This window comes from Stegostoma tigrinum, chromosome 27, assembly GCF_030684315.1.
Source record: "Stegostoma tigrinum isolate sSteTig4 chromosome 27, sSteTig4.hap1, whole genome shotgun sequence".
Lineage (NCBI taxonomy): Eukaryota > Metazoa > Chordata > Chondrichthyes > Orectolobiformes > Stegostomatidae > Stegostoma > Stegostoma tigrinum.
In genome coordinates, this window is record NC_081380.1 from 3,755,761 (window position 1) to 3,767,960 (window position 12,200).

The 12,200-nt window shown below is 44.7% G+C and overlaps 1 protein-coding gene across 1 annotated transcript in view; it reads right to left on the minus strand.

Annotated features, from left to right (window-relative positions):
- Nucleotides 1–2,510: 2,510 nt before the first annotated feature.
- p2rx1 (purinergic receptor P2X, ligand-gated ion channel, 1) overlaps nucleotides 2,511–12,200 on the minus strand; it is a 74,111-nt gene continuing 64,421 nt past the window's right edge. Inside the window, exons 10-12 of the mRNA XM_059655300.1 lie at nucleotides 8,343–8,408; nucleotides 4,725–4,838; nucleotides 2,511–2,963 (exon numbers count right to left, since the gene is read on the minus strand). Of these exons, the coding sequence (XP_059511283.1) occupies nucleotides 2,952–2,963; nucleotides 4,725–4,838; nucleotides 8,343–8,408 (192 nt within the window). The 3' untranslated portion in view covers nucleotides 2,511–2,951. The remainder of the gene's footprint in view (nucleotides 2,964–4,724; nucleotides 4,839–8,342; nucleotides 8,409–12,200) is intronic.

The window sequence follows — 12,200 nt, forward strand, 5'->3', positions numbered from 1 at the left end:
AACATCCACAATAGTTCCCAGAAACTACTGGTTCGCTAATGTCCTTTAGGGAAGGAAACTGCCATCCATCCTGGTCTGGCCTACATGTGACTCCAGACCCACAGCAATGTGGTTGATTTTTAACTGCCCTCTGGGCCATTAGGGATGGGCAATAAATGCTGCCTAGCCAGTGATGCCTGCATCCTGTTAATGAATGAAAGAACTGAAATTCTCCAGCCCAGGTAATATCCTCTGTACCTTCTTCAGTGCTGTCACATCTTTTCCATAATGTGAATTGCTGAACTGCACACGGTGCTCCCGTTGTGTCCTAACCACCATTTTATATAGATCCAGCATAACTTCCCTGCTCTCAATCTCCACTTAACTAGATGAGGGAGCAGTGTTTCGAAAGCTTGTGATTCAAATAAACCTGTGGACTATAACAAGATGCAGCTTGGTCTGCTGTGTTCATCCAGCTCCACACTTTGTTACCTTGACTATAACCTGGTGTTGTGTGATTTCTGACTTTGTCTATCCCAGTCCAACACTAGCACCTCCAAATCTTAATCTCTTTGCCTTGGCTAAGAAAGGCAGGTGTACCACATGCCATCTCTACCACTCGATCCACCAGCCTAAGGGACCTATGTACATACATACCAAGATCCCTCTTATCCCGGTGCTTCCCCCCGGATCCTACCATTCATCATGTATTCCCTCACCTTGTTTGTCCTGCCCAAGTGCATCACCTCACATTTATCTGGATTGAATCCCATTTGCCACTGATCGGCCTGTCTATATCCTTGTGCAATCTAAGTCTATCCTCCTCACCTTTTACCATCCCACCAATTTTTGTGTCAAAATGCAATCTTACTGATTAACGCTCCTACATTCAAGTCTAAGTCACTTATATAGACAACAAACCACAAGGATCCCAACACTGACCCCTGTGGGCCTCCACTGGACACAGATTTCCAGTCAGAAAAACACTACTCAGCCAACACCCTCTGCTTCCTGCCAATCAGCCAATTGTAGATCCAATTTACCAAAATTCCTTGAATCCCATAAGCTGTTACCTTTGCTATCAGTGTCCCATGTGGGACCTTACCAAACGCCTTGCTGAAGTCTAAGTCAAATACATGCCCTCACCTCCCCTTAACAAAACCATGCTGACTATTCTTGACTAATCCCGTCTCTCCAAATGCAGGTTAATTCTGTCCCTCAGAATTGCTTCCAATAGTTTCACCAACACCAAGATTAGAGTGGTAGTTTCCTGATGTATCCATTTCTCCCTTCTTGACTAATAGATTTGGCTGTCCTCCAGTTCTCTGGCACCTCTCCTGTAGCCAGACAGGAATTGGAAATTATTGCTAGCCCCCCTATTATTTCTTCCCTTGCCTCACTCAGCAACGTGGGGGACAAATTATCCAGCCCAGTATACTTATCTACCTCTAAGCCCACCAGACCACTCAAAACCATCTCTCTATCTATGGTTCAGAGATAGTAGGAACTGCCGATGCTGGAGAATCTGGGATAATATGGTGTAGAGCTGGATGAACACAGCAGGCCAAGCAGCATCAGAGGAGCAGAAAAGCTGACGTTTCGGGTCTAGACCCTTTCTTTTCTGAAGAAGGGTCTAGACCTGAAACATAGCTTCCTGCTCATCTGATGCTGCTTGGCCTGTGTGTTCATCCAGCTCTTCACTTTGTTATCTCTCATCTATGCTTTGGGGCGGCACTGTGGCTCAGTGGTTAGCACTGCAGCCTCACAGCACCAGGGGCCCAGGTTTGACTCCACCCTCAGGTGACTGTCTGTGTGGAGTTTGCACATTCTCCCCGTGTCTGCTTGGGTTTCCTCCCACAGTCCAAAGATGTGCAGGCAAGGTGGATTGGCCATGCTAAATTGCCCGTAGTGTTCAGGGGTGTGAAGGTTATGGGGGGGGTGGGTCTGGGTGGCATGATTCAAAGGGCAGTGTGGACTTGTTGGGCCAAAGGGCCTGCTTCCACACTGTAGGGAATCTAACTTCTTTAGGTATATCACAGTCCTTCTTGCTGATTTATAGACCCAAATTTTCCCCTTCATCGTGAACACTGACACAATGTAGTCATTTAGAACTCTACATATGTCCTTTGGGTCCAAACACAAATTACCACAATGTGCCCTATTTTTTTCCTAATTATCCTTTCATGAATTGTAAAACAACATAAGGGTTCACCTTATTTCTTCTGCCATTAGTCCACGTTTCCCCTTTTTGCACTTCTAATTTCGTTTTTAAGTTTCCCCTCACACATTCTATACTCTTCTGGGGCTGCAGTATCTGCCATAACCTTCCCTTTATCTCTTTACCCAATCCTGTATGTCCCTCAATATCTAGAGTTCACAGGGATTTGCTGCTGTTGTTCGTGTGAAGATTCATTCCAGCCTGCAATGTTTGTGAAAGATGTGATAAGGACAAGTCAGGTAAAGCCCCATTAAAAGCATCCTCATTTCCTAGCTCCATAAAGAGCTGAGCAAAGTTGGTTGATGTGATTTTTTTTAATTAAAAACAAGTTACATAATTTCTCATGGCTGTGAACACTAAGATAAGCAATTGGACACTTCTAACCCAGCGACAAGGAGCAGTGCCATACGCAGAATGTTGTACAGTGAGTGTGCCTGTACCAGCCGCCTCATTTCCTGGGAAGAAGTTATTGTTATGATGGGCCATGTCCAGCTTGGGGCCTCGTTGACTGTTCAGTTGCTGTGGGGATGACTGGAGTGGTCCCTTATGAAGTTCTGTAAAAGATGGGGAGGTGTTCTCTGAAGAAATAGTGTCTGGCTTCTTGTTCAATTATTCAGGAATGTGGACTTTCCTGCTGAGCGTTGTCAGTTGGCTTGGAAGGGATGTTTCCTGGTGTCAATAGGATCCAATTCTCCTGTCTGCGCTCACTCTGTTTCAGAGTCCCTTCTGGATGCTGAGGAATGTTCTCCCTCTGTTACTCTTTGGTCTGTTTTCGAAAGAAAATCCAACAATATTGTTTAATTAGCCGAGGAAGGAATATTGAGTTAATTGCAAACATACCTTTTTAAATATTTGCAGTGAGGAGTGGAACTTAAATTTCATCATCTCCCCAAAACGGGGGGGTTGGGCTGATGGGGGCTTCTCCTGTTCACGTACAGGTGGCACAAGACCTGTGTGCTCCAGCTCATTCTAATCATTTCATTGTCCAGCTACATCACCCAAAGAAATGGCACTGAAATAACACCACAGAGGCCGGTATCCCATCACCAAGTCACCCTTCATTTACACATGCCTAGTACTTGACTATCTTCTGGCTCCCTTAGAACCAGCTCTCAGAGTGAACAGAACCCCTGACTCTCCTGTTTATATCTGTCAGCCAGGGCTCCCTGATTGGACCAGTTTCATTGCCCCAATCAGGGAACTCATATTCTATGAGGTCCACCTGACTGACCTCGTTACAATCACTTACAGGCGCCACATCCTTTCTTTCGGGACACAGTAGAGGTGCAGGTCACTGAGTCTGAAGTTATTGTCTGTGCAGACTCGATGGGCAGAAGGGCCTTCTCTGTGCTGTATGAATCCTGGAGCTTCCACCAGGAACAATGGGTATGTGCCCTCTCCTGTGCTGTGTTTGGTGATGTGGGTGGGGCATTTAATCAGGTGGAAGGGTGACACTTAGGGAGTCTGGTGCCTTCTTTCCTTCTGCTGTGATTAAGGCCATAGCAGAAATGCCCAGGTAATCTATCTGCCCCTCCAACTGAAACCTTCACATGGGCACCTAACAGCATTGGCCCATCTATGGGTGTGAGAACATGACTTGGCTACAGGCAGTGGCAGGAGGCTGGTTCCTCACACAGAGGCAACTAGTGCCTGGCCCAGAGACCTGGCATCAGGATGGGGAAAGAGTTAGCCGCACTGAGAAGCCCTCTCCTGCCCTTGATGCCTACCCTCCTTTTCCTTCCTCCCTGAACCCCAGCCCCATCCATCCCTCACTTCCCATGGTGCCCCCTCCTCCATCTGGAGCCTCAGGTACGTGTCATACCAGCAGCAGTGCCCACCTCTGATTGACTGTTAGCTCTCTGTGGGCGGTATGCCCACCCGTGGAGGTGGGGTCCTTGGGCAAAGATTCATTGGTGGCCTGCCAAGTGCCAAAGTGGCACAGGATTTGGCCAACTTTCTCAAAAATGGGTGCGAACTGCCACCAGCTGAAAGCTTGGAGTAGGGCAAAGGGGGGATTGCCAGTCCCTGTGAAAGTGACAGCAGTGTGAAAGAGAAAGATTCTGCTCCCTCAGTGTCCAGTTGGTGCATCACTGTGGGCAGCTAACCATGCCAGCCAATGCCTGGTACCCAGGTCCCAAAATAACATAGCACACAGATCGGCATTGGGGTTCTGTCTGCTCTTCCTATATCCAGTCAATGCTCACTTCGCTTGTGCAAATGTGGCACCCTACACAGAACACAGATTTAGTTGGCACCATTTTAGGGCTCTAAGGGTAATGCTCAAAAACTAAAACAATCACACTTTCACACGGTTTGGCTTTCTAAGTGAAAATCAAGTGAAATGGATTAAATCTTTTATAGGTAACACAGCGTGGAGCTGGAGGAACCCAGCAGGCCAGGCAGCATCAGCGGAGCAGTAAAGATGATGCTTCGGTTTGGGACCCTTCTTCAGGAATGGCCTGGATTATGTCTTTTGTTGTGTTTGATGATCTCTGCATTAATTACTCATCATCAAATCTTCACTCACTTCTGCTGGTTTTGATGTGGGGGATTCTCCTTCAACATTCTTGAACTTCTTTTGTTTGTAGTAGTTACGTTTTGGGAGCATGTGAAGCAATACCAGGTCACACACGAGTGTTGCCTTGAAAGAAATGAATAGTTTACGTAGTTTAAAAGAATTCATTCATCCATTGGTACTGAGTTCCCTTACCTAGGTTCAAAAGGGTGCACCTTCAGCTGTTGTATTTTGAAGGTCCTATCGTCTAACGCGAGATTCTTGAGATAATCTTTAGTCGAGAGTAAATGTGATTTGTTTTTGCCTTCCTCAGAGTATTTAAATTAAGAGACTTGCTCCCAAATGAATTTACACTGTACAGTATCAGGGACACACATACCCATCAGCATCCTGTTGGATTTGAACCAGTGTCCAGAGCCCACTGCGGAACTATAAAGACTGAGCCTCAGAGACAGAGGTGGAATTATTACACTTTGACCACTGTATATTCTCTCCCTTTCACATACATGCCCCTGCATTGTTAACACAGCTCTTTGATCTGCCCAAAACTTGTTGACCTTCCAGAGCAAGGAGCTGACCCTGACTGAGTGTTGCAGACTGGCACATTCCAAGGTCCAGGATGACCGGCTGAGGGATGCACCAAAGCTTGGGGCAGCCGCACAGTGGGGCAAGACCACTGTCTGAGGTCTTCCTGCTGAAGTTAATTAGGGCCTATTCAGTTATTGGACCCTCCTAGTGCCTCAATGCATGTAAATATAGTCCTGTATTGGTTGGTTTGAATAGAGTCAAACTCAGATGTTTGTTGTGTTTCCTTGACATGCTACTGTACAGAACTGAATGGCATTTGTGACAATATATTGATGTATAAAGTGTATTATTGAAATAAAGAAGTTCTAGTTGCCGGTTGCATGGGGAACTTGGGGTGGTATTGTGGCTCAGTGGTTAGCACTGCTGCCTCCCAGCCCCAAGGGACCTGGGTTCGATTCTACCCTTGGGTGACTGTCTGTGTAGAGTTTGCATCCTCTGGGTGCTCCGGTTTCCATGTGCAGTTTAGGGTGGATTGGCTATGCTAAATTGGTCAGGGGTGTGGGCTAGGTGGGTTAGCCATGAGGCAGGGGGATGATTGTGGGTGGGTGCTGTTCACTGTGGACTGAATGGCCTGTTTCCATCCTGTAGAGATGCTATGAATCCTGCGCCTGAGGCAAAGTCTGACACCTCATGCAATGTAAAATTGGAAACAAGATTTGTAAATGTAGCCTGTTTGATGGTTGGTTGCTTAATGAAAGTATTCATTGTTGATGAAGGAGCAAATAGAGACAATCTTGATTCTAAGCACCTGGTATATAGCTGCCTTTTCCAGTTGCAGGGTGGATGCAGGATCGCAGTGTATCAATGTTCGAATTTCCGCAGAAGAGATTCTGAGGTGTTGCAGTTGTGATGTTGGAAAAGTAGTTTGGATATGATGAGAAAGAGAGAACACTGAGGAAGAATAAATATATGGCTCTGCTTTAAGAAAGTGGTTAACATGGTCTTCATAATTTGGAAACCATGATGTGGAGGCGCCAGGGTTGGACTGGGGGTGGACAAGGTCAGAAATCACAAGGCCTGAGGTTATAGTCCAACAGGTTTATTTAAAACGCAAGCTTTCGTGGCTCAGCTTCTTCTTCAGGCATTGTGTATGTGTGTGAGAGAGAGTATGAGACACAGAATTTATAAGCAGAAAGGTAACAATCCTAAAACTGGCTGTCTCTTGTTGAATTTTTAATCAGTTAGGAAGGAGACTGCTGGTTAAATGCAAGGTCCAACTTCCTCTCGTCATTATCCTGAGGTAATTAAAGGTTTTATCAATGTATACAAGAGGTGACATCTCAGGTCAGACAATGCACTTTAGGTCTGCGGTGTTCCCAGTTGTTTGGTTGTCCATATGTTTCTTTGTACTAGCCCCTTCAATTCTGTATGAAGATGGCTCCTTCTTTGCCTGCTGGTTTGATGACGATTGGCTTTGAGAGCACAGGTGGCCATGCATTGTGCCTGGGTGACGTTTTGCACCACCTTGTAAGTGCGGCTGATGAATCTGGCACACTACAGGTGACCCCACTGCACTGTACACTTGCACACACACTCACACACCCATATGCTCATACTCTCTCACAAATACACACTCGCACAGATCTTCTCTCACACATACACTCTCTCACACACATGCACTCCCTCACACTCACGCTCTCTCAAGCACATGCACAAACACACACACATGGACACAGACACACACACACACACACCACACACACACACACACACGCACACACACACACACACACATATACACACACACACACTCACACACTCTCTCATACCCACAGACTCACACTCACAATCTCTCAAGCACATGTGCAGACACACACACATAGGCATGCACACACACACATGCACACGCACACACACACATGCACACGTACACATGTACACACAGACACACGCACACGCACACATGCACACACACATGCAAACACGCACATATACGCACACACACACATGCACATGCACACACACATGCACACGTACACATGCAAACACGCACATATACACACACACACATGTACACAGGCACACACACATGCACATATGCAAACACGCACATATACACACACACATGCACATATACGCGCGCACACATGCACACGTACACATATACACACACAGACATGCACACGCACACATGCACACACGCACATATACGCACAGACACACACACACACACACGCATACGCATGCACACAGACAAACAGGAATTATTTCATCCTAGATGTCTGTGTAGTTGCAGATAAATCCTGTTTTGCTCAAAAAGATAAAACCTGACCCCAGTTTAAAACATAGGCAGATTCTAAGCAAGACCTCGCACTTAAAATGCATTGTCTGACCTGCCTATAAATTCTCTGCCTTATACCCTCTCTCTCACACTATGCCTAAGGAAGGAGGTGAGCCATGAAAGCTTGCACTTTCAAATAAACCTGTTGGACTATAATCTAGTGTTGCGAGATTTTTGACTTTTAATTTGGAAAATGCAAAGGGGAAGGTTTTAATTCTGTATAAAATTCATTTGGTTGGACAGTATATGTTGCACCTCATTTTCTCTATTAAAAACCTGATTGAAAAGTAAGGAAGAGAGAGGGCATATATAGCAAGGCATTTCTAGACAGTTCATTGTATACCAAAGGCTAAAAGTTAGCATTACCTTTTGGAAATTTGAGAGGATTATGAAATGGAAATAAACTTTCTTCACAGCCTTGTAACTGAGCAACTTTTTCTGTTCGTTTCTGAGTGTAAGACCAGGAGAAAGTGATTTCGCTCCTCAAGCTGGTTTCACTATTCAATTAAATCTTGGCCAAACTCCACCTCACCTCCACATAACCCTTTCCCCTCAGATTGTCTGATCAGTGAAAATCTATTAATCTTAGACGTGAAAGATCTAATTAATATCTCAAACCCCACTCCAACCATGTGCATCATAGTTCTTTGAGAGGAGTGAGATCTAGATTTCTCCTATCTTTTGGGTAAAATAATTGCTTCCTGAGATGCTTCCAAAATGATCTATCTCTAATGTTGAGATTAATGAGTATTTTTACTTACCACTCCAAACACCCCAATTCCAGAACCAATAGTTGTCATGGTTGGAATGATGTTAAATTTACCAGCCTAATAAAACAAAATGAGACCATTAAACAAGATGAGTAACTAACTACAACCTCTAGTGCACACACTCGAACTAGTGCATCTTTTATCAGAGAATGTTTGACTATTTTGACCAAAGGAAATTAATACTATTCAGAGGAAAAGTGAAATACACCTTTGCCAATTAAGCTTTGAATATTTAATAAAACAGTGATTTTTAACATTACAAGAGAAATGTGTATTTGAAGGACTGCTTTGATGATTTTGAGTGTTAGCATTATATCTGGACAGAGGTTCCATTTTGTGTGTAATTTTAAATGGACTTGACAAGGTTCAGTGAATTAAGCAACCTCATTTAAGTAACTGATGTCCTTTGTTTGACAGGAATGCCTGGTCAATAAGGAGCATGGTCAGACCACTGCAATGTGGAACCTCAGCAAAGTGAGACTAGGCTAAGTGAATTACTTTCTACGGTTAGAAACTTGGTTCAAAGTGGAAATTGAATACGAAAGGGGTCAAAGGTGATTTAGCTAGGGTTTACTGCAAGAAATAAACTCCTCAGAGTGAGGGGCGAGTGGAACCAGAATAAAAGTCTTGCATCGAGAAGCTGACCTACAGTGAGACCAATGACAAAGTGTGATGGGAGTGCAGAGAAAGAATCTGATCACTGATTCACAATGTTGACTATTTCTTTTCATTAAACTAAATATTGAGTCTTCAGTTTGTGTTTTGACCTCAGATGTTTTTCTCTTTACTTAATAATAAGTATTTTAGTGCTGTGTTCTCTCTCTTTTTAGTTTATAAAAACAATGTATCAGAACAGGGAAATATAAAGAACAAAGAAACCTACAGCACAGGAACAGGCCCTTCGGCCCTTCAAGCCTGCGCCGATCAAGATCCTCTGTCTAACCAGTCATCTATTTTCTAACAGTCTGTGTCCATTTGCTCCCTGCCCATCCAGGTACCTGTCCAAATATATCTTAAAAGATGCTAACGTGTCTGCATCTACCACCTCCGCTGAACCTCTGTCCAAGCACCCACCACCCTCTGTGTAAAGAACTTTCCACGCATATCACCCTTAAACTTTCTCCTCTCACTTTGAACTCATAACCCCAAGTGACTGAGTCCCCTACTCTGGGAAAAAGCTTCTTGCTATCCACCCTGTCTATACCCCTCATGATTTTGTAGACCTCAATCAGGTCCCCCCTCAATCTCCATCTTTCTAATGAAAATAATCCTAATCTACTCAACCTCTCTTCATAGCTAGCACCCTCCATACCAGGCAACATCCTGGTGAACCTCCTCTGCACCCTCTCCAAAGCATCCACATCCTTTTGGTAATGTGGCGACAAGAACTGCACACAGTACTCCAAATGTGGCCGAACCAAAGTCCTATACAACTGCAACATGACCTGCCAACTCTTGTACTCAACATCCCATCCGATGAAGGAAAACATGCCATATGCCTTTTTGACCACCTTATTGACCTGCGTTGTCACCTTCAGGGAACAATGGATCTGAACACCCAGATCTCTCTGTTCATCAATTTTCCCTAGGACTTTTCCATTTACTGTATAGTTCGCCCTTGAATTTGATCTTCCAAAATGCATCACCTCGCATTTGCCTGGATTGAACTCCATCTGCCATTTATCTGCCCAACTCTCCAGTCTATCTATATTCTGCTGTAATCTCTGACAGTCCCCTTCACTATCAGCTACTCCACCAATCTTAGTGTCATCAGCAAACTTGCTGATCAGACCACCTACACCTTCCTCCAGATTATTTACATATATCACAAATAACAGTGGTCCCAGTACAGATCCCTGTGGAACACCACTGGTTACAGGTCTCCAATTTGAGAAACTCCCTTCTACTATTACTCTCTGTCTCCTGTTGCCCAGCCAGTTTTTTATCCATCTAGCTAGCACACCCTGGACCCCATGTGACTTCACTTTCTCTACCAGCCTGCCATGGGGAACCTTATCAAACGCCTTACTGAAGTCCATGTAAATGACATCTACCGCCTTTCTCTCATCAATCAACTTTGTCACATCCTCAAAGAATTCTATTAAGTTGGTAAGACATGACCTTCACTGTACAAAACCATGTTGCCTATCACTGATAAGCACATTTTCTTCCAAATAGGAATAGATCCTATCCCTCAGTATCTTCCCCAGTAGCTTCCCTACCACTGACGTCAGGCTCACTGGTCGATAATTACCTGGATTATCCTTGTTGCCCTTCTTAAACAAGGGGACAACATTAGCAAGTCTCCAGTCCTCCGGGACCTCACCCGTGTCTAAGGACGCTGCAAAGATATCAGTTAAGGCTCCAGCTATTTCCTCTCTTGCTTCCCTCAGTAACCTGGGATAGATCCCATCCGGACCTGGGGACTTGTCCACCTTAATGTCTTTTAGGATACCTAACACTTCCTCCTTCCTTGTGTCAACTTGACCTAGAGTAAGCAATCATCTATCCCTAACCTCAACATCTGTCATGTCCCTCTCCTTGGTGAATACCGATGCAAAGTACTCGTTAAGAATGTCACCCATTTTCTCTGAATCAGCGCATAACTTTCCTTCGTTGTCCTTAAGTGGGCCAATCCTTTCTCTAGTTACCCTCTTGCTCTTTATATATGAATAAAAGTCTTTGGGATTTTCCTTTAACCATGTTTGCCAGCAATATCTCATGTCCCCTCTTAGCCCTCTTAATCCCTCGTTGCAGATTCGCTCTACATTCCCAATATTCTTGCAAAGCTTCGTCTGTCTTCAGTCGCCTAGACCTCATGTATGCTAAAGAGCAAGGAATTTCTAGAAATTAATTTATAGGGTCATTGAGTAATGGAGTTGTACAGCATGGACACAGAGTCTCAGTCCAACTTGTCCATGCCGATCTGAAATCCTAAATTAATCTAGTCCCATTTGCCAGCTGGTGCCCCATATCCCTCTAAGCCCTTCCTATTCATGTACCCATCCAGGTGCCTTTTAAATGTTGTAACTGTACCAGCCTCCACCACTTCCTCTGGCAACTCATTCCATATGCGGACCACCCTCTGTGTTAAAAAGTTGGCCCTTAGGTCCCTTCTAAATCTTTTTCCTCTGACCTTAAACCTATGCCCTCTAGTTTTGAACTCCCCCACACAAGGGAAACTACCCCTCACTTTCACAGAGATAGTAGGAACTGCAGATGGAACTGGAGAATCTGAGATAACACGGTGTGAAGCTGGATGAACACAGCAGGCCAAGCAGGATCAGAGGAGCAGGAAAGCTTGACATTTCGGGTTAGAACCCTTCTTCAGATTTCAGTTTTCACATGCCCTTTATGATTTTATAAACATCTTTACGATCACCCCCTCACCCTCCAGGGAAAAAAGTTCCAACCTATGCAGCCTCTCCTTATAACTCAAACCCTCCAGTCTGTTAACATCCTGGTAAATCTTCTGAATCCTTTCCAATCTGAATAATATCCTTCCTAAAGCAGGATTCAAAAATTGATCTGCAATGAGGAACAGGAGAGTGGCTGAGTGGCAGAGGCAGGTATGAAGACCTAGGGGCTAAAATTGAGGAGCCTCAGTCCCTGCAATTGTCCAACAATTATGATGTCCTTGCAAACTCTGCGGTTGGGAGTGGGGACTGCAGCAAGGATGAACAAACTCCCTTACAGCGCCTTGGTGCAGGGAGCCATTCAAATGGTGAAAGGAAATTGTTCTGTTGAGGGATAGATCCTGTTCTCTGCAGTTGCGAGGGGGAGGAATTTGGACTCAAAATGACTGTGATAAATTTAAACCAGGGCAATTGCCAAGGAAAGGGGTAGAGC